Source organism: Anastrepha ludens, chromosome 6 (assembly GCF_028408465.1).
Source record: "Anastrepha ludens isolate Willacy chromosome 6, idAnaLude1.1, whole genome shotgun sequence".
In the NCBI taxonomy this organism is placed as follows: domain Eukaryota; kingdom Metazoa; phylum Arthropoda; class Insecta; order Diptera; family Tephritidae; genus Anastrepha; species Anastrepha ludens.
Genome location: NC_071502.1, coordinates 70395308 through 70419218, shown reverse-complemented (window position 1 = coordinate 70419218; position 23911 = coordinate 70395308). Strand labels below are relative to the sequence as shown.

The 23911-nt window shown below is 35.7% G+C and overlaps 1 protein-coding gene across 2 annotated transcripts in view; it reads right to left on the bottom strand.

Annotated features, from left to right (window-relative positions):
- LOC128868697 (zwei Ig domain protein zig-8) overlaps positions 1-23911 on the bottom strand; it is a 99479-nt gene that overhangs the window by 34082 nt on the left and 41486 nt on the right. For both annotated transcript variants that reach the window (XM_054111097.1, XM_054111098.1), the window contains exon 4: positions 4666-4833. In XM_054111097.1, the coding sequence (XP_053967072.1) occupies positions 4666-4833 (168 nt within the window). The remainder of the gene's footprint in view (positions 1-4665; positions 4834-23911) is intronic.

The window sequence follows — 23911 nt, the reverse complement described above, 5'->3', positions numbered from 1 at the left end:
ATCTTGCTGAAACTGCTTCGTAAGAATTCAAAAGTTGTCTATTTAGTATTTCAAGCCAAGCCGCAATATAAAAGTATGTCTCACTGAAAGTATGAATCCACCACTGATAATAAGTAGCACACATATTTTTATAGAAGTTTGGTATGTGTGCAAATGTTTAATCTGCATCTGTAAGTATTTGTGCGGTAAAGTATTTTTGCGTTTAAAAAACATCCCAACAGCCATGAAGTCAAGCAGTCAGTGTCAGTGGCATTAATGCTCATACGCCCTGTTAGCCAACTTATCTATGTACATACATACATAGTTTAACAACTGAGAATGAATGGCACACAAATTCTGCTGCAGACGACTTCATAAACTAGTCTTTGCACTTTACTTTGTTTGCAAAGTGTTATATCTTGCTTTCAAGTGCCAACTAAAGAACTTGCCACGACGTGAGGGTGGTTGCAGTGCTTTACATTTCATACTTACATGAAGAGGTTTTAAAAATTCTTCATATCTTACTCACATATATATGTATGTATGTATAGTTAGAGAACTTAGAACAAAGTACATATACATATCTAATTGCACGCAAGTTCACGTTGTTCTCTCATTTTACTTGCAATGTAATTGCGGTCATACTTCTTGGCATACAATTGGATATTTTGAACATATTATATGTTAACTGTCACTTGCCTTCGCACAAATCATTCCATGCCTATAATTTTGAGCTTGTGTGAGATGGCATGCATTTTGGGGAGTTAGTGCACCAAGTTGGGCTGTCACTTCGGAACAATCTTTTCATTGCCTAACTGATAGCCAGAGAGCAGATAAAATTGCAACACACAAAGAAATCTACTCTGAAAATTTCCAAAATTTCTGAATTTTTATTTTAATATTTCCTGTTAAATTGCTGTCATAGACAACTCGAAGAAGTTAGTTTTAAATTTTTTTTTGTGCAAGAAAGTTTACTTCGTATTAGAATGGCTCAATGCAGTTCTTACAAATGAAGTACCAGGCAGTGATACATATTTCATGCCGATGTAAATTCGGCGCAAAGGGTTTCAGGTTTTTTTTTTTTGCTATCAGGGAGTGCAAGTAACATTGACAAAGCATTGGACCGATTCCATGTCAAGCCACTCATGAAAAGCTTTTATAATTTTGAGAATGGTTTAACTTTGAAAGTTATAGTATAGCATTTTATTTTTTATTTTTTTCCTTTTACAATAACATTTTTATAAGTATTTTTATTTTAAGTTTTAGAAGTATACCATACTTTTTATATATAAAAGCCATTGTTCAAACATATTCTTTGCCGCTTTGGAAATTAAGACATGTTGAATGATGCTTGTTGAAGAAAAGAACAGATAAAATCGCTTTTCTAGTCTCAAATGATTTTTGGTGGAAAATGGAAATCGAGTCTAAAACTTTTGATTTGAAAAAGAGCAGTAGCATAGAGTGCAATGTGTAATGGTGGCTATAAAGCAATGTTACCAAACTTAGTGGCGTATTTGCATTAAAATAATGTCCATCTGCTAAATTCATTATAATCATTGACCTGATAAATATTTATCTGCAGCTAAAATAAGCGACAATGCCTTCAATAAGAAGGGAGAAATATCTTTTTTTATCATTACGTATTTCAACCTGAGGTTTCGAAACCTGGCATTACCGAAAGAGCATTAACGTACTCCGTTTCGGCAGCCGAATAAAGTTTCGTTTAATTTGAACTGAAAATCTAAAAAAATTAACAGAAATTGTGATCGGTTCCTCCCTCTCAAGTGTAAGCTCGCCTTTAATTATGGAGATGCATTTTTTGGACATAGTCTATGACGTGGTGTTAAATTCTACCACTTTAAAGTTTACTAAAAAAAAACTATAAAATTTGAATGAATTGAAAAGGCGAGTATAAGAAATCTAAAAAAACTAGTTGTACATAGAAAATACAGATAAGCCTTTTTGGAGGTTTTTTATTTAGTTTCGCTTTAATCTACGGTGCCATAGACATATAACACAATTTCCAAATAGGAGGGATGGACTCTTTCGGAATCGTTACTACGGAGTTTGAAGCCGAAATACTACCAATTACGTTTTGTAATGTAGGCATTTTTTCGCTGATGTTATCTGTACAGCTACTTGTAAAAGCTCAACGCTTTGCAGAGCAGTTTTTGCGCAGCGGGTTGGTTCTAATGTTGACTACTGAAAAACCTTATTTTTCCGATTTTGGCAACCTTTTTTTTAGAAATCACTTTCTTCTTCACCTTTGCCCTCAATTCCGTCAACAATCATTACATCCGAAATACGACGAAAATTTTGTCACCGAAAAATATTAAAAAAAAAATTCCCAAGGGGTACTCGACACGTCACCGGGTATTCAACACCCAAGGATGATAGGTATACAAGATTTGGCCAATAACTATGGTAGAAAAGAAAACTGTGAGGGAACTTCTGTTGCCACGTTACGTGACATTCGGCAACCGTATTCTGCACGCTCATTTGAAACACTTAGACACACAACCGTCCAATCAGAAGTTGGTCAGACCGCAACGAAGTGTCATTGGTTGATTTTCTTCGTTTATCACTATTTCAATGCGATAATGTGCCTACGAGTATTATTGAGAATAATAATTTGTTATAAAGAATGGATAGGGAAAAATGCAGCATTGGTAAAATCGAGCTTAGTCCGCCTTTGAGGAATAAAAAAATTGGCTGTTATCCAAACAGGATTATTACTAAAATAATTTGGAATATAATGGGAACCTTTTTAGCTATTTGTGTGCGCAAATTCCAGCTCAGTTGTATGTTAAACTCATGGAGTAGATAAGCCATAAAGACCATTTTAAGTTCTCTATGTACGCAAATTGTAAGAGTAAATTACACATTTGATTAGTTAGTAAGTATAAGTAATTTGCTAAATAGGTCAATATGTACCTTTATAAAGGATGGTTAAGTTTCAAGAGCCGGTGTTGATTTTAAATAAAATACAATTTTTTTAGGAAATTATTCTCATTTCTCCTTATTATGATAATACTGGTATGGTTCAATTACGCATGGAATAAAATATCGGCCTCGGCGGCACACCTCCATCCGATGGTCCAAATTCTCGATGACGGTGAGGCATAATTGAGGTTCTATGCCGTTAATGTGCCGAATTATCTCATACTTTAGCATCTGAATTGTTGCTAGCTTATCAACGTACACATATTCTTTCAAATAACTCCAAATAAAGAAGTCCAACGGTATCGTTGACGTTTAGGTGTGGGTCACATTCAACATCGGCCCTTGAAATTTAACCACCCTTCAAATAGGCTTAACTTTAAATGGAGCAACCTTAGAAAAGAAAGCGGACTTATCGTAGCGCACTAAAATAATAACTTGCGGTAGTTTCTAGCTTCTACTCTAAATTGAGTCTACTTTTATGGAATAATTTATTTCCTACTCCTAGCTGCTGGTAGCCATTGATGCTGCTGTTGCACCTAGGAAAGTTGTTATTGTTTGGATGTTGAGCAAGTGCATCAAAAGCATTATTTGAATATAGTTATATTCTGCAGTTGGTGGGAAAGCAATGTTGAATAACAACCTTAACAAACGTCCAATAAAACGATATAGCTAAATTTGTAGCTGTGTTAATGCACAAAGGAGCAATTTATTTTCTTTGGCAGGCCTTTTGATTTTCTCAGTTATACTCAAAGAATTCTTTTTTTTTTTAAGTTCAATTAATTCGGTTTTTCATTGATTGGCATATTTCAGATTTAGCTCGATTAAAATTTCATACAAAATGTAATTAAAATTGAGCAGCATGCCACAGCCGACAGATTTTTCATTTGACACACACAACACTTTTTAACAACCAGATTTTTTGAATAATAAATCTGAAGTGACATTTCATGATTCCAGTTAGACACCTCACTGCGACATGTTCTGATTTTTTATTCATTTTCTTTTTTTTGGTTACAACTTCGTTTTTGGTTTTTATTATTCTTATTTTTTATTTTTTTTTTTAGTTTAGCTATCTAGTACAACATGTCACCACATGTTGCCACAATTCATCCATTTGGCAAGCCATGAAAAATTAAAAACTAAAAAAACTAAAATTAAAATTAAAGTCAACGCTCACATGCCACAGTATACGGCTGGAAATGTTACCCATATTGCGGCCATGCGCTTACACACATATACATATGAATATATCTGAATATTTTTGAATATATCGTCGGTGTTTTGTTTTGCCTTTTGCATCAACAGCTATGTAAGGACATGCCATGCAATGTGGATTGTGAAGCATGCAGCCTGCGAACCAACCAGCGGACCGCTAGTTGGGCCGCAGATAAAAATATGAATAAAATATGGCCGGCCAAGAAAAGTGACACATTTTAGATGGCGAACAGTTGGAATGGAACTAGTACGAGTATATTGCAATAGCATGAGTAGGCGAAGAGGGAGCATAAATAGAGCAAACGGCGAGTGTCGCTGGAAAGGTAGCAGGTAAAAAAAAACACAAAAACGAAGAAATAGATAAAGTAGGCGTCCAACATACATAAGCCAAAATGCAGTACAACCCAACTCCTGCAGAACCAGTAACGCCCACACCTCCTTTTATATTTTCATATATTGAGATGCATGTCACAACGCACGCCAACTCTTTCTGTACATTTTTTATCTTGTATTGCTTAACTCACTCACCTGACATTCGTACATGCCATGGTCTCGTCGCTGTACGAATTTTATCTGCAATGTCCACATATTCGAGCCGGGCGCATGCAGTATCGCAAACCGTTCGTCGTTGGTGTAGAGTTGCGCGCCGGACGAAAGGATGTGCCAGTCGCGTCGACGTATCCAAGAGATTTGATTCTGCGGTGGCATGGAAATATATGAATAAAATCAGCATTACACATACGAGTATATGGTTGAAATGAAAGGAGAAAAAGACTGGAAAAAAACCAAAGCTTGTAAACAAAGAATATTGCAGATTTTTTGTAGGGCATAATTAATATGTTTGAATCTAATATCATACAAAAATTGATTGTGAATTAAAAAAATTAAGAAAATTATACTCACGCATGCACACCAATTAGTAAAAATCAGTTGTAAGTAGTACAAATTTACATAAACGCATATATGTATTAGGGGGGTCTATTGGTTTCGGATTTAAAAATTTCTGTAACTCAAGGCAGTCAATATTGCTTCGTGAGGAAAAGCAATCCATGAAATCCATTTGAAACAGTTTTTGCCATATACCTATGAGTAAAGCCATGTCAAGTGATCCTCGAAAATTTCACTAAGTCATGGATTTTAGGGCAAGATGTCTCGTTGTGTAGTCAAAGTCATGTTAACGCTGTTCTATAAATATTTCGCGCAAATTCCAATTTTAGCAATTGTTATTAACAATCAAAGTTTTAAGCAAGATTAAATTGAAAAATTAATTACTCCAAAACTACAATAGATAATCACGTGCAATTTTGCATACCATTCAAATATTGTCTGTACTATTTTTCAAGAGTTAATAACTCTTTTTATTTTGACAAAAATATAAATAAATAATAAATTTTTGTAATCAGTTGCATTTTTTCATGTTTTCTTCACGCTGTTAAACAATCGGACTTACGCATAATTGTGCGGAAAACGCTTATCTTTAATAATCTGAAAATAGAATTTTGTACTTTTACTCCATTTCCGAGATATTGACTGTTTTGTAACTTGATGCGCTCGACGGTAGCATTGCTGCCATCGGCTGATCGGTCGCGCGGTGGCTTGAGGGACCGCGCAAACTGAAGCAGTGTGCACGTTTCTTTTTTCAGTCCTACTCAAAGTGCAGAAAGTGAGACGTCGGATAGCTCTATAGATTTCTTTGACGCACAAAGTTTGCGTGTGTAAAACGCATCAGAATGTGGCTTTGAAAATTTATGGAATCAGGCATGAATTAAAAAACTGTAAAGTAAATTTTCAGGAGAATATGGGCGATTTGATAAAACAGTGTGTCTGCGAAAATTCGACGCCCCATTGTTTTTTGCGTGATTGCAAAGCATGTCCCGGAGTATCAGCAGTCATGGAACACATTAAACAAACTTTGACCGAAAATGAAGTTGAAGAAATCACATACAGTCAATGGGTGAACACTGACCGGTAACTGCGTAATTCAAAAAATACCACGTGTCCATGAAGGTCGTTTTGTAAAACTTTATGAGGCGTTCAAAAGCACTTTGTGGGAAGTGGCTAAATAAAAAAATCTGCATTTTCTTTATAGTACATCATGCATGATTAAGAATATTTCCATTACAGATGCGACATTGTGCAAGAAACAGAGAAAGCAGCATAGTTTGTAAAAACGCTTGGTGCTGATTTATCTGCAGTCCGTAAACATGATTTCTTATCGAAAATTCAAGCGGCATATTTTGTTGAGAAAAAAATACTGTATCCGATGAAGAATATTTTGTCAGTTAAGAAAATTACACTTTCCAGATTCAAGTTGGAATCCAATCCCATCATTGGTCTAATACTCAAGCTACTCTCCATCGTTATGTTATATATTATCGCAAAGATGGAGTAGCTTATCATCTTAGTTTTGTGATAATATCTGGAAAATTGACTCTTGACGCGAATTCTGTCCATTTATTCAATGCACGACATGCGAAGTATTTGAAAAAGATATTTGGATGTAGAAATGTGAAAAAAAAATTTACTTCTCCGATGGGGCAGTTTCACAGTACAAAAATAAATTTAATGTTTTAAATTTATATCATCATAAGAATGATTTTGCGATCGACGCTGAATGGAATTTTTTCGCAACGTCTCATGGAAAAGGAGCGTGCGATGGAGTTGGAGGAGCTGTGAAGAGATTAGCACATAAAGCAAGTATGCAACGTGTAAGCGGGGATCATATAAGTAACCTTGAAGCTCTCTATGAATCTGCGAAAATGCTTTCAAAACAATCGATTTTGATTTTTGCTCTCAACTTAAGCGTGATGCTCATGAAAAAAAATATCAAAGCCGCATCAAAGGAGGTGTAGCGATAAAAAATACGCGGCAATATCACCAGTTTCAACCTGCGATTGGAAAAAAAAAATTCAAAGTCGAATTTTTTCTTTGTTTGAAAATACTATCAGCAAATAAAAGAAAGAAACGTAAATAAAACTGTCATATTATGGTAAAAATGTACTATAGTTGGAATCTTTCGGACTTTTAATACAATATAACTATTTTAATGAAATTAGTTGTACACTGCTTCAGTTTGTGCGGACCCTCAAGCCACCGCGCGACCGATCAGCCGATGGCAGCAATGCTACCGTCGAGCGCATCAAGTTACAAAACCGTCAATATCTCGGAAATGGAGTAAAAGTACAAAATTCTATTTTCAGATTATTAAAGGTAAGCGTTTTCCGCACAATTATGCGTAAGTCCGATTGTTTAACAGCGTGAAGAAAACATGAAAAAATGCAACTGATTACAAAAATTTATTATTTATTTATATTTTTGTCAAAATAAAAAGAGTTATTAACTCTTGAAAAATAGTACAGACAATATTTGAATGGTATGCAAAATTGCACGTGATTATCTATTGTAGTTTTGGAGTAATTAATTTTTCAATTTAATCTTGCTTAAAACTTTGATTGTTAATAACAATTGCTAAAATTGGAATTTGCGCGAAATATTTATAGAACAGCGTTAACATGACTTTGACTACACAACGAGACATCTTGCCCTAAAATCCATGACTTAGTGAAATTTTCGAGGATCACTTGACATGGCTTTACTCCTATGACAATATTACACAAAAAACTAATTTGGATTAGAGTTTGCCAAAAACGTAATCATACTAGTTTACAGTCAGGAAAACCCAAGAACCAGGGCACTCAATTTTCAAGATTAAAAAAATGTCTAATACGAGGGGTGCCTTTTATATGTCGGGATTAGAGAACAAAAACAAATTTTAATCAACGAAAATCACTTTACTGTTTTTCAAAATATTCTCTATGAAGATCTATACACTTTTGCATGCGTTTGAACCAATTGTCGAAGCACTTTTGCCACTCTGAATGAGGTACCTCCAAAACATGCATTCCGAATGCCGCAACCGCTTCTTCAGGTGCCGAAAAACGTTGACCTCTCAGTTTGTTTTTTACGTACGGGAATAAAAAGAAGTCATTCGGTGCCAAGTCAGGACTATACGGCGGATGACCCATTAATTCGATGTTTTGGGTGCTCAAAAATGCAGTTGTTTGAGCCGATGTGTGAGAGCTCGCATTGTCCTGGTGAAGAGTGATCCGTCTTTGGCGATTGGTTTTCCTAATTTCTTGGAAGACAACTGGCAAACAAATGGTTGTGTACCACTCAGAATTTACTGTTCTGCGTTGTTCTAGTGGTACGGTTGCGACATGTCCAGTTTTTCCGAAAAAACAGGCGACCATTTGCTTGGAAGTGCTTCGTGCGCGAACAACTTTTGTTGGATTTGGCTCATCTTGAAACACCCATACAGTCGTCTGCTGTTTACTTTCGGGCTTATACGCGTAAGTCCCTGATTCATCACCTGTCGCGATGTCATAGACGTGTTTCGAAGCCCCGCGATAGTATTTTTTGAGCATTTCCTTCGACCAATCGACACGAGCCTTTTTTTGAGCGATTGACAAATTGTATGGGATCCAACGCGAACAAATTGATTTGACAGTCAAATGTTTATGCAATATTGAATGTATGCTGGTCCCACTAATGCCGAAGATTGTCTCAATATCACGGTAGGTCACATGACGATCTTGCAATATCAGTTCGCGCACAGCATCAATGGTTTTCGGAACAACAACTGATTTTGGACGACCTTCACGAAATTCGTCTTGGAGTGAACTACGACCACGATTGAATTCACCATACCATCGATAAACACTGGTCCTTGTTGGAGCTTCATCGCCAAAAAATTTATTAAGTTCATCCCTGCAATGTTGCTGAGTTAATCCACGTCGAAAGTTGTAAAAAATAATCGCACGAAAATGTTCACGATTTAATTCCATTTTTGGACCGAGATGAACCTTTTAAGTTACTGTAAATAACACAAATAGCGCTGGTATTTCAAAACGTTCTGAGTACGTAAAAGCCAAAAAATGTCAAACTTTGCGATACAGCTGTCAGTTGCCAGATTGCAACACCAGGGTTGCCAAATCCCGACATATAAAAGGCACCCCTCGTATTTAGAGAATGTGTTACCCTATCAAAACAAGTTATACACCAATGTGATTAAATTTCCTCTGTTCTGCTTATGCATAATTTTTCATTACAATTACAGATTGTGCAGATATTTACAAGCTCAAAAAAAAAACAAAAAAAATAAAATAAAATAAAATAAAAAAACTCACGGAAGTCTTCGGAATTTTTTTTAAATATACAAACGGTGCGTTGTACTTCTCCAACACTATAGGGACATTCATATTGTTTGGACGGTAATATGACCGCTCTGATTGATTCTTGCGAGTTTTAGAAACTCTAATGTTTCTACTGTATTTTGAAATGATATTCATGTGGCTCCAGAGCTTGACGCTTTGTTTAAAGCAAAACAAAGAGTGATAGGTAAATAAAGTAACACTTTTGGCTTAGTGTCGAAGGCCTTTATTTTTAATAGCAGATGAAAAATATATTTCTTTTCAAATGAGCGTAATAATTTGGTTACCCACTGTTCTTAAATGCGTGTATATGACTTTGCAGTAAATTTATATTCACTACATACTTTCCCACTTTAAATTTGAAATCCATTAACTTATTATACTCATGCAACACGATGCATAAAGCAATAATATGCCTCTACAAATATTTATAGCACACTAAATTTAGTATTTTATCAATGCGCTTATTAAAAGAAAAGTGAAGCAGGAAGTAAAAATTAATTTCACGATTTTCCATATGCCTAATAAAATCGATAAAAAATATTTGTAGTAATATAAAGAGGGTTTTATATGCTAAACGTGATTGGCATTGGAAGTTGCAACAAATGTGGCATTCCGAGTGTTTCGGATAAGTATAAAAGTAAAAATAAAAGTAATAATCGGCGCTTACACCCCTTGGCTGGGGTTTGGTCATGCTCCTTCTGCTATTTGTGGGTCTCGCTGTTTTTCCTGAAATGGCGGACGTGCAGTTTTATGCCGCCTTCGAGGTGCGGATGCTTTTTTTATGAGACTTTTGCATGCAGAAACACGCACAGAAGTTTGCCATTTTGGCGTTTCGTGCCCACAGCGGGTTGTGAACCCGCGCACATCCGAATGGTTACATACCAAGCCATATTACTTAGAACCAGCAGTTTTCAAAAAAAGTTTGGCTTGATAAGTTCAAGGATTTTCCGCGCTGTCATATGAAGGCTGAGCGGGCTTAATAGGCACAATACTGTATCGTCCCAAAACATACAGAGGTACAGAGCAACGAAAAAGCTGGCACATTTGAAAGAACTGTAAAACTGATTAATGGACAACTTCATTGGTCCACAACTGGGTACAGTACACAACTTTAATTGCTGCCATTGCCTGACTTTTTGGCGTAGAAACTCTAAGCCTACCAAAAGGTAGCCGCCTACAACCTTCCTTCTCACAAGCAGTAGCAAGAAGTAAACTCTTCTTTACGTTAGGCAAACGTGATCTGCGGGAAATTTGTGGTCAGACCCTGGAACGAGTATCTCAAGAGAATTTGGGCCAGAGGTTCTAATTTGTATGAAATATGCTTAGCAAGCGACAAGGTGGCAGTTTAAAGTGAGTTCTGTTTTTAAATGAAAAATCTCAATTGACGCATCTAAATCAATTTCATTTGATTCAAAGTATTCCCAGTTTTTTCCATTCCTCGAAGCATACCAAAAAGTCGTTTCCCGGTATGAATCACTTCAGAAGCGGTCTTTTGGAAAAAAGCTAAAAGTCACACCGCGCTAAGCTAATTGAGTGCGAGTCGAAACATTTTTTTCGCACCAAAATGATGCTTCAAAATGGTTTGAACTATTTCATTTGAAATTCCAACATTACTGACAAGGTTACTTATTACGTATCGACCTATGATTTTTGAGCACCCATTTTTTAATTTTCTTGATGTATTGCGCCTCAGTTAACGTTGTTGGTCATCCTTTATTGACATTACCAGCATTTCTAAAGTTATATGTGTGCGTACACATCATTTTGGTTTTACGACTCTTGATGTATGTTTATCATCACGTAGCCTTCTACGTGTTTCTTTAATGAAAAGTTTGAATATTGTGTGATTTACATTCTGGACACTATAACTCACTACACTCTTTATGGTGCTTAAGCCCACTTATGTATGCGTCTAGATTTTTTTCTACAGCAGGGGATGCCTACAGTTGTATAGCGTCTCCGAACAGATGACGGCTCGAAGCTTTGCCATTACGTGCCGAGGGGCGACAGCTATTAGAAAAAAACATTTGATATCTCGTGCCCGAGGTGATTAAGAATTAAATTATGAATAAAATTTCACTATTCTTTATGATTGTAAGACGATTTTACAAAATTATACTTTCCAAAAAATAGAAGAAAAATAAATATATGTGGAAACAAAAAAAAAAAAACAAAAAAAACAATATATATCCCCTAATAAACCTACAAATAAAAATAAAATTACAAATAAAATGGTAACAATAACTAAAACCAAAGGGTTTTAAAAATTAAAAAAAATTTGTTCAAAATTTAAATAGAAAATAAACAAATGATACTAAAAGAAAAACTAAAACCAAGCATAAAAAAATTACAAGAAACTAAAAAAAAATAAAATGAAATAAAAATAAATTAAGAAATAAACTAACAATAAAATAAAACCAAAAATAAAATAGAAAAAAGTTTAATAAATAATTATAAAAATAAATAAATAAAAATTTAAATAGCAGCCAAAAAATATTAAAAAAATTAAACAAATATATATAAGAAATAAAAATAAATAAATACAAAGAGATTTAGCGAAAGAAATTTATTTAATCACAAGATTCAGCTATAAATGAATAGTTAATTGTTTTGCTGTCATTTATATCACCAGAAGTATGGTCATACTTTGTCTTAGATTATCTACTTTGGGCAATAAATGTATATTGTGTATAAGTATATTTAATACTATATATGATTAGCGCTTACACCCGTTTTGGGTGATTGGCCGAGCTCCTCCTCCTATTTTAGGTGTGCATCTTGATGTAGTTCCCCAAAGGAAGGATCAACAGCTTTAAGTTGACCCTTTGAGGTTTGTCATTGCCTACTGGGCGCGACCGCTATTAGGAGCAACTTTCTCTATCGTCTTAGTGTATTGTGTACGGATATTCAAACCTACGCACTTCCGCACTTGCTAGATGGCATTTAGTTTTGAATTTTTAATGTCTTTCCACAGCGATGCAATATGCAGAAAACTGAGAATAAAATGTTTTGGTTTTTCACATATTTATGTACATATATGGATTTTAATTTTATTGAATGCTTTCAAAGAATTGTATGAGTTAGTCGTAATTTTTTTCTATAGGAAGTGTAAAGTTGCTTTTACCATTTGGGAAACTATTCTTCTTTTCAATTATTTTAAATGAAGTTTCATACGTTTTGTGATTTTTTAAGCTCAGTTTGATCTCTCCTTCCAACGATTAAAACTCTGATATGCGAAAAAAAGATTATAAAGGGTGGTTACAATTCAAGGGCCGGTGGTGAATGTGAACCACACCTAAGCGTCAAGTTTTTTCTGCATTTCATTTCACAATTTGAACCATCGAAAGATACACAGTCAAGCAACGCGGTATAGTTATTCAGGCTTATTATGAAAACGGGCGTTCAAATCAAAATCCATATCGCGCTCTTCGTGATTTTTTCGGTCAATTTAATCGTCCAAATGTGCGTACAGTCGGAAAACTTGTGCAAAAGTTTGAGCAAACCGGGTCTGTAGGAGATGTGAAAACACCAGTGCATGCTCGTACAGCTCGTACTGTAGAAAATATTGCTGCTGTTCGCGATAGTGTGGTTGAAGAGCCGTCCACCTCAACTCGTTGTCGTGCCCAACAATTGCACCTCTCACGCTCGTCGTTGATGAACATTATGCATAAAGGCTTGCATTTACACGCTTACAAGGTGCAATTGACTCAAGAACTAAAGCCACTTGACCATTTGAAGCGTCGTCAATGGTCAGAATGGTGGCAGGAAATGGCAACACTGAATGACCAATTTTCGAAGAAAATCATATTCAGTGATGAGGCACATTTTCACCTCGGTGGATTCGTCAATAAGCAGAATTGCCGCATTTGGGCGAATGATAATCCAAGAGTGATTGCCGAAAAACCAATGCACCCACGAAGGGTGACTGTTTGGTGCGGTTTATGAGGCCGGTCAGGCAGTTACTGTGAATAGTGTTCGCTATCGTGAGATGATAACGAACTTTTTATGGCCCGAGCTGGAAGATATGGATGTGGGCGGTATGTGGTTTCAACAGGACGGTGCCACTTGTCACACAGCTAACGAAACAATGGCTCTTTTGCGCGAAAAATTTGAAGGCCGAATAATCTCACGTCGCGGCGATGTCAATTGGCCGCCAAGATCATATGATTTGACACCGTTGGAAAGAAAAGATTTGAAAAGATTTTGAAAGAAAAGATATTAGTCGATAAGCCAGCAACAATTCAAGAGCTAAAGGATGAGATAGTTCGGCACATTAACGGCACAGAACCTCAATTATGCCTCAGCGTCATCGAAAATGTGGACCATCGGATGGAGGTGTGCCGCCTAGGCCGCGGCGGCCATTTGGCCAATATTTTGTTTTATGCGGAATTGAGCTCTACTAGTATTATCATAATAAAGAGAAATTACAATAATTTCTTAAAAAAATTGTATTTTATTTAAAATCAACACCGGCCCTTGAAACTTAACCATCCTTTATAAGTACTACATATATAGGTATAATAAGTACTATATAGGTATACCTGGTATATATATCTGTACATTGCTGAAAGTAAAATTTTGTCTCTGGGGCACACAGCGGAGTTTCTTTCGCGCCTGTTCATTCGACAGGGTTTAAAAAAGTGACAAAAGTAATAGTTCATGTTTTCTAAAATGTTTATTTGTAAAACAGCTAAGTAAAAGATAAATCAATGAATTATTTATTTAATTAGAAAATAGAATATTCATATTATATTTGTACGTACTTTTGTATATGGTTTCAACTTATTATTAATGAGATGTCATATTGTGAAATTTTTGAAATGCTATCTCTAATTTTGGAATTCTTCAAAAAATTGTTCTAAGATTAAATATGTGTGTTTCTGTCCTTTTTTTCTCCATTGTATGTAGTTGGATACAAAACTTAAAAAAAGTATATAAGAGGATAAAGAAATCCATTATTTTCTCGCTAGAGAGCTCTAGTGATCGATATGTCGTAAAGTATCGATCAACAATTCGATTGCTGTTTTTTGTTTGTTTTATTAAGATGTGGGTTACAGGGTGTTAACAATGGAAGTCAACAAATAGAAACTTTGGTACATTTTACAGTTTTTATTTGATGACGGCTAAAGTGCAAGCCAGGCCATTGAAATTGTGAATGGTGTTTCTGGTACTGATACTGTAACAGCTAATTACGTGAAATTTTGGTTTCGTCGATTCCGTTCAGGCATTTTTGATGTTAAAGAAAATGTCGATAATGGCGAAAATGTTGATAAAATCATAGAAATAATCAAAGTTGAGCAACATGTTGGTGGTCGTAGCAGCGCCCAGAAGCTAAAGATCGGACTGATTTTTGAACATTTTTTTGCTGACGGCGGTGGAAGTTTTTTCCGTATAAAAATGTCGAGGCTATGAAGAAAGTGCACTAAACCGTCAGTGGTGAATCGTAAAGCCTTTTTCACGATTTTAAATATTAAGAAAACAAGCGCTTAAAAATTTCACGACATTTAATTATTGAGCTCTGACGATAGAACGATTCTTATTACTAAATTAAATATATGCATAAGCCAAGACGATTATGGTTTATTGGAAAGGTCCTGCTATTTCACCTGTTACTATATGAAGATCACATATCGTATGATTTTCTGAAATAGCAGGAAAAAATACAATGAGCGAAAATAGTTCGACATACTTATGCTAATGCTGTTGATTATTGGGCAAAAACAATGCATAAAGGAAGGTGCGAAGGTAGTGGGAGTAAGTAAACGGGAGCTGCAGCGAAGACATTAGCGACGTTAGCGACGACAACAACAACGGCAGTGATGAGAGAGTGTTAATGTAAATTTGATAGCTGTAACGACAGTTGGAAATACAGGGGCGGCGACGATGAATTATAAAGAGGGGCGCGAACAGTTAGAAAAAAAAAAATTATCAAAAATAAAGGAAATTTTCGAGACACTTCAAACTCATCCTTTAAAACTCTATGCAATATAAAACTGCGTACTAGAAATGGCTCCTAAAATTCTGACTAAAATTTGAAGTTTAGATTAAAGTTTTCTTATATTCATTATCTGTACAATTCTCAGAATGTTTAATACAGAGTTCTGCAATAGAGAAAAACATTATTTAGCAATAAAGAATTTTATCAAGCAGAGTTTTACAAAATGGAATTTCAAATACAAAATATTGTACCCAAGATATTTAACGCACTGTATCTTATAAATATTTGTGAGTGGGATAGAAGACAATAGAAGACAATGCGATGTTATTTTTTTTTAATATCCGGGTTCAAATAAGAGGATGTCCAAGAATGGAACTTTTATGAAAAAGTTTAAAATAAAAATGCGGTAACGTTTCTGTTCACTTTGAAGGGCTGTGCTATGTAGAAACTGCGATTGAAATGTATGAAACGTTATGGTACTACTTTGAAATTGTGGAGACGTCTTCCGGCTAGGTGAGACAGCAAGTGTTAGGCTACCGATTTTTGTATTTAAATTTCTAACTAATATGTACTTCAGCTCTAACCCACCTATAATACATAAAAAGTCAGTTTGAATTTTGAATATTAACGCGATTACAAATTTTGCTTCACCCTTTCACGGCCATAAATTTTTTTGCTAGGCCATAGGTGAGTCGTTAAAATTGTAATGGTTTACAGTGTCAAAGCTTAAATGGAATTAATTGAATGCCCTCACACTTCGACCTTAATTTCTAATTTCCTCTATCTATCCATCCCCCTTAGTGTTATTGGCGTTTGGGTATAAAATTTAATTGTAATTACAATGTTGACACGCTTTGTAAATAAAATTCAATTCAGACTTTAAACAGTTTAAAATTAATTGCACTCTTATTGGGGTATGAGCTCCAGGTTTGATGCCTTTATGCGGTTCACTGCGGCGGTATTTAATTGCATTTTAATGAGAGTTTTTAGTGCCGAATGCAGCGTGAAAAAGCTTAAATGCAGGCAATTGGAAAAAATGCTATGTGTTAGTTTATTGAAATTTGCCAAAGCACCAGGGTTTGTTAAATACATTTAATTAAGGGCCTCATAAACACATGGCCATACATATAAGTACGCAGGCGTGTAAGGGTGGTTGGATGGAAATAAGTATGCGGTAACGCTCATCCTAAGTTATTGGCGGCCGCCGTAGCCGAATGGGTTGGTGTGTGTCTACTACTCGGAATTCGGAGAGAGCGCAGGTTCGAATTTCGGTGAAGGTCAAAATGAAGAAAAAGTTTTTTCTAATGGCGGTAGCCTCTCGGCAGGCAATGGCGTGAAAAAGTTCCTTATAAAAAAGTATCTTCCATTCGGAGTCGGCTTGAAACTCTAGATCCCCCCATTTGTGGAACAATATCAAGACGCACACCAGGAGGAGGAGGAGCTCGTCCAAACACCCAAAAAGGGTGTACGCCGCAATTATATTTATATGAATACATAAGTTATGGAATGTGGTATGCATATACATATATATATATATATATAAATTATTAATACCCGTTTGCTACTAATGGTAAGATATATTTCAAAAGGGAACGTGGTACTAAATTTGCATATAGTTTTTTTCTAAAATCGCTTGGATATATAAAAGTATTTGAATTTGATATTGGGACATACATTTACTATCAAGATCTCATTATAATATCAAAAAGTAGGAGGTAATTAGAATTTGTATTTGAGGCTCCATGACAAATTTATTTGTTTATTTATTAATCAACAAATTGGATGCTAACAGACTATATGATAGATAGATGCAAACAAAGACCTTATAGCAAGAATCTTATACATAACTTCTTAAAAGTATACTTAGAGTGAGGAAAATCAAAGTCTAAGGAAGAAAAAAAATAAGTAAACTGAGCTCGGGCCCTTAAAAGGAGCATTCATCCCATAAACAGCTTTAGCAATGCTCACCAAAAAGAATTTATTGCAACGGAAAATCTGTGAAGGAACCTTAAAAAGAATTTTATTAAGCAGATACGGACAATCTGTAGAGCCCGTACAAATATCAAAGTCAAAACCCATAGACAAAAGAACACGCCCAGACTCTAAGAACATGATATTTTTTAGTAAGCAATGAGAGGGATAGAACGGAATGGAATCAACGAATTTCAACGAGCGCACAAAAGCTCTTTGAGCAAACTCTAATCAATTAATATATACTGCGTGAAATAGTATCCAATTAAATAAATACCATGCATTCTAACCTGGGTCAAACTAACGACGAGTGGCATAGTTTGAGAACATAGGGATCAGAAAAGGAAGAATTATTTCGACGAGAGAAACATTTCGAACGATTTAGAAGTAATCTATTTTATGTGAGGATTTTTAATTCACTTATTGTCTTTAGCTGGGAGTAGAAGAAAATTTCACATAGAAAAGCTGTAGGAAATATCGTTCAGGACGAGAAGAAAGAGTAACGGGCCAAGAAGACTACTTTTGGCGACACCAGAGGAAGCAGCAAAAGAATAAGGCGATACATTATCGAGTCGAATCACACAGTGTCCTTTCTCAAGATATGAAGTTATTCACTTGAGAAAATGAGAACTAAAGTGGAACGCCTCAAGCTTGCAAGCAGGCGGATTGCAAGCAGACTTTTTCGCGTAAAGGGTAAAATATTTTTTTATATTTTTGTGGTATATTTTTAGCAAACAATTTTAGTGACAAGTGTTTATTAGTGCATAAGTGTGTTAGTAAGCAAAACATAAAATTGTGAAGTTTACTTCATTATCAAACATTTACTGTACTATTTAGTTGTGGCGTCTGATATCTCGAACCTTATGCATAGCAGGCTCTAAGTGGTTTGGTTTTTGCGTTTTCCAGATTGACTGTAGATGAAATTTTGAGCCTTTTGGAGAGCGATGATGGAAATATTAACAATGAAAATATTATTTACGTAAAGCCACCAATCGAACTTGAAGGCCAAGCCACAGATGAGGACAGTGATAAATCGGATGAAGAGCACGATGCTAATTTGAACCATTTAGGACGTAAGTTATTGCGAACTAAGTGCGAACTCCGTCGTTTTCACACAAATAGGGGATATAATCAAGATCAGCGTTTGCTCGAGTCCTCTTCGAGTAGCGATAGCGAAGATGATGTACCACTTTCGACTTTAAAGAAAGGGTTACAACCAGCCAAGAAAAGAAGAGTTGACTTATAGAAGAAACAAATCCCAAATTTTTCTTGCACAGAATTCAGCCAACAAATACCATCAGAAGAAGCTTTTAACTGTAAGACTCCTACAGACTTTTTTAAATTGTTTTTCAATCAGGAATTGATCAAACAAATTGTGGACCAAAGTAATATTTACGCTGGGCAGAAGTATAAACAGTTGATGGTTACTGAAGATGAAATTTATGTCATTTTGGGAGGAATGATACTTTCAGGATACGCTAAGTTACCAAATAAACGACTTTATTGACGTGATAATGTGTGTATTTGTATTTGAATATGCCTTCTTCCTGTGTGCATGGTAATGAACCATTTCTCTGTTGAGAATAGGGCGATGATAGAAAAAGTAGGAAATGAAAGGGAGTGTTTCGAGTGTAAAGTGTCTTGAAAAAGGCAAATCGATGATGGTGCCTCTTAGTGTTGTTGACTTATTAACGTCTGATGCACAATCGAAATTGAAGATATCTTTCATGAATTTGATAAATGTTTCGTCATTTTTCACGTTTGTGTAAATGTAACTTGACCTATTCCATTGCAATTCCATTTACCTCCTCCTCTATATCCATACAAAATATCTATCAAACAAATAAAATTAAAATTTTGTTTTGAAAATTGCAACCATTCCATCAATATTTTCTTATGACGTTGTCACTTTAAACTATCGTCAGTAAACCGACTTTACAGACAACCTCTTTTTTTCCAGAGACAACGATGTTCCAAAACTTCTTTCCGAAAATATAAGGTGTAACAGGTTTGAATCAATACAAAAATACAATGTAGATATGGTCGCAACCAATTTCGAAAACATGACAATGAAAACTGCCACGCGGTGGTCACACGTGAATAAAGCAAAAATTGCACTCCCCCAACCGTCTTTAATTTCTAACTATAATAAGTATAGGGGTGGAGTGGATAAATGCGATCAGGCGATTGCAAATTTGCGTACAAGGATGCGGATAAGGAAATGGTGGTGGGCAATTTTTGCCTATTTCGTTGATGTTTCAATTGTAAATGGATGGTTACTTGCGAAAAAAGTTGGCTGTAATAAGGACACTGAGTCCTTCTTTGCATTTAGGAGGCATGTGGCTCGAACTCTGCTTGTGACACACGGAACACCCCCACATCAAGGACAAAAACCAGCTACACCATTGTCCACTACACGGTTTGATTGCCTCAACCATTGGATTGTTCCAATAAATTCCGAACGCCGTTGTGCAAATAAGTGTGGTGGGAAATCAAAATACAAATGCCAAAAATGTGAATGGAGGCCTACCATCCTAAGGGTTTCATGGAGTATCATGTAGAGCCCAATACCTAAATACATATATTTTATATATAATTAATTTACTTGTATTTCTTCATTTTCAGTAATATTTTAAATAAATTTTGCTAGAAGCATGCGGTTTTTTTTATTTCTCATGAGATAGCTTGAGGTGCCGGTATGCATAACGTTCGATAAATCGGACGGCTTGTTTACAACTAACTACAGACAAATGTGTAACTTTTCTTTCACCACTCGATTTATGTGATCTCCATAGCCCGAAATTTTTACAGAAATGCATTATAAGTGTAACGACAAACTTTATGCAGTAATGTTGCTGAACCGACGCAGTTTTTCTTAGATGGTGGTGGATCTACCTCTATAAGACATATACACGCTTACGAAAATTATGCTTTTGCTTTTCATACTTTTTGCTTCGTACTTCTCAAGTTCCTTAGTTGATCCTTAATTATTCCTTAGAGAATCGCGGCTGCCCCGAAGTTTCAACACTTAACATTGGGATTGACACACACAAGCGTAAAATATCACAGATTTAAAAATATCGTAACATTCTACCACATCAACATTTTCAAATTGTCGAGACCCCTCAAATGCCAATTAAAAACAAATTAATATTGTAATTTCAACAAAATTTCAACGAGAGCAATTAAAAGCAACTGTTGGACTACTACTGGGAAGTTAAATATATAAAGAAACAAAAATTACTATGGATGCTTTCAATTTCAATTCAACCGGGCTATTCGGGTCATGTTCTTCGATTTCGATGTAACTCAAATATGTTGCTCTCTGGTCAGAATAATGAGACACGTATTTTTTTGTTCGCCCGAAAATTTTTTTTTTCAAGATTTATCGGCAATTTTGTTCTTCGGCTCAAAATCGATTTTTTTTTATTATATAAGAATTTTTTTTTTTTTTTGAATGCTCATAACTTAGTCGAAAATGAACCGATTTTAATGATTCTGGGTTCAAAATGATCGTCATTACTTACACGAATGACTTCATGTAGAAACAATTGCAAAAAGTAGTTGAACATTTTTTATTTTCCAAAAACCAAAAAGTGCGAAACAGGTTTTTTACTCAAAAATTCATTACTCAAAAACAACTCATTTTCGCTACTGGGCATTCAGCTCAATTGAAGTTTGAGGTGTTCTCTTGATTTGGAAAAAGTTATAAAAAAAATAAAAATACGCTTTTTGAAATATTGAATTTCGCAAAAATTTCAATTTTTTTTTTATTTCCTTCTGGCCTCGATAAACTATTTTGCGCGATCTAAAAGCTTATCGAAAGAGTGTTTCAGGTCATTGACCGGAATGTCCTTGAGGATGTTGGTGCAAGCTTTTTGGATGGCCTCTACGAACGCAAAATGTTTTTCTTTCATGGCCAAATGCAATTTTCCAAATAGATAGAAGTCACAGAGAGCCACAAGGGTGAATACGGTGAGTGATTGATGGTTAAAATACGTTTTATAGTCAAAAAATCAGTCACAAGAGCGGATCGATGAGATGGTGCATTATCATGCAATAAGCGCCAGCTTCCTCCTTCGCAGGTGAATTCGACGAATATGATGCAACAAACGCTTCAAAACGGCAAGATAGAAAATTGAGTTGACGGTTTGGCCCGTTGGCATGAACTCCTTGTGGACAATTCCCCTGGAATCGTTAAAACAAATGAGCATCGACTTGATTTTTGACTTCTCCAAACGTAATTTTTTGGGTGGGGGCTCGTTTGTGGCCTTCCATTCGGCACTTTCATACTTAGTTTCGGGTTCCTGTTGGAAACACCAGTTACACCAGTTGTAAAGGAAGTTCTCGTCTTTTCTCGCCTCTTTAATGAGGTCTTTCGAATGTTGAATTCTGAGCACTTTTTGGTCTTCAGTTAACTTGCGTGGAATGAAGCGTGCACAGACCTTTCGTAAGCTCAATAAATCAACTAAAATGCAATAAATTGATATTTTGGAGATATTCAACTCCGACTCGATGAATTTCAACGAAGAATTCGGTTAATTTGTGATAAATTTACAAACAATTTTGATATAGTTTTCGCTGATTACTGATTTTGGGAGGCCCGTATGTTCATTGTCATATATGTCATTGTCACTTATGAACTCTGGCCCAAGATAAGTAATCATCACCATAAACTTTTTTCATCAATTCAAATGATTCGGTAAACATTTTACCGATTTTGAGAGGTAAACGTTTTACTGATTTTTCAATTCAAATGATTCGGTAAACGTTTTATCGATTTTGATATTAGCTCTTTATTCGAAACTCATTTTTGTACCGATGACACAAACATACTGAAACTTTAGACGCAATAACTTCGCTTCTATGGAACCGAACGTCTCCAAGGTTTCACTGGAAGTCAGCTAGGGATATAATTTCCTACGCATTAACTCGTTAAAAAGATGACACCATTAAAAACATTTTTATGACGCCAGTCTTGTTTCATAAACTTACAAAAGTTGTGGGAAAACAACTCGTGGAGGTTTGATAACGCACCCTTTTATGACCTAAAATTAAACGAATACCATCCAACAGCCATTGAGTTCACCTGACATGGATCCCTGCGATTTTTTTCTGTTGGATGGGGTGAAAAAATCACTACGGGGAACAAATTTTAACAGCCGAAAGAAGCTGATGTAAAAATCGAAGACGTCTCTGATGGCTATACCGAAAATAGAGTTCCCGAACTTTTGGAACATGTTTCGTGAACTCTTTGATCAAGGTGGTGGTATTAAGGTACAAAAATAACGTCAGTATAGTCTCCTGAGAGAGTGGACTAACTACCCACAACATTATAACGATCAAAACCCAACTGATGCTAAGCCAATCTATCCAACAAACTGCTCATGCCAGGACATCAGGATGTACACTCGTCTTAAATTTGGCCAAACGATAAGGACTCACTGCCATATTTTTAACGACACCGATTAATCAAACTATTACTAATCCGTTGCCACTGAATGAAGTATTCACATCTTTGATGAATGCGCTGCCCTAGAAATATCAAAGGTAACAATATTTAGAAAGGGATGCCACCGATCTACTCAAAGCTACTAACATTAACATTAATAACATTGGGATATACTACTGTGGGCAAAAAGTAAGGTGAATTGATTTGTCAAACTTCGCGGGATTAAAATTTCGCTCTAGTTATTTTTTTCATGAGTTGACAGCACTGTTAATAACATCTGGGCCAACTTTCATGTGAATGTCATTATCAGTAATATAGGTATTTACGCTTGTGTTTACTAAACGACCAAGAGTGCATTTTTCGATTTTTACAATGTCTGATTTGATTGAGCAGAGAAGTGCCATCAAATTTTGTTTGCGGAATGAAATTTCGGCTGTGGAAACGTTTAGCATGTTGCAGAAGGCATTTGGTGATTCGACCATGTGGCAGAAAAATGTTTATAAGTGGTACAAAGACTTCAAAGAGGGTCGAGAACGTGTTGATGACTTGGAGCGCTCCGGACGACCATCGACGTCAACAGATGACCAACACGTCAATAAAGTGAAGGAGTTAGTGCTCAAAAATCGTCGGTTGACTGTTAAAGACCTTACTGATATAATCGGAATATCAGAAGGATCTGTGAAAACCATTTCGAAAGACCATTTGGGCCTACGAAAAGTCAAATCTCGTTTGGTACCGAAAACTCTCAATTTCTTGGAAAAAAGTCGTCGCGTTGATGTGTGTGAAACAATGCTTTCAGATTATCAGGACATGCTGAAATGCATCATTATGGGAGATGAGACTTGGATTTATGCTTACGACCCTGAAACAAGCGACCAATCAAGCGAATATCGTGCTAAAGGCGGGGCAGACCGAAAAGAGCACGTCAAAGTCATTCAAAAATAAAGGTCATGATGACAGTTTTTTTCGATTTTCGTGGTGTGGTGCACTATGAATTCCTTCCCCCTGGCCAAATTGTTAATAAGGAATATTATTTGAGCGTTATGCGTCGTTTACGTGAAGCAATTCGTCTGAAAAGACCAGAATTATGGGCCAACAACTCTTGGTTTTTGCATCACGATAATGCACCGTCTCACACTGCACTCGTTCTTCGTGACCATTTCGCCAAAAATTCCACGCATATCGTTCCGCAACCACCGT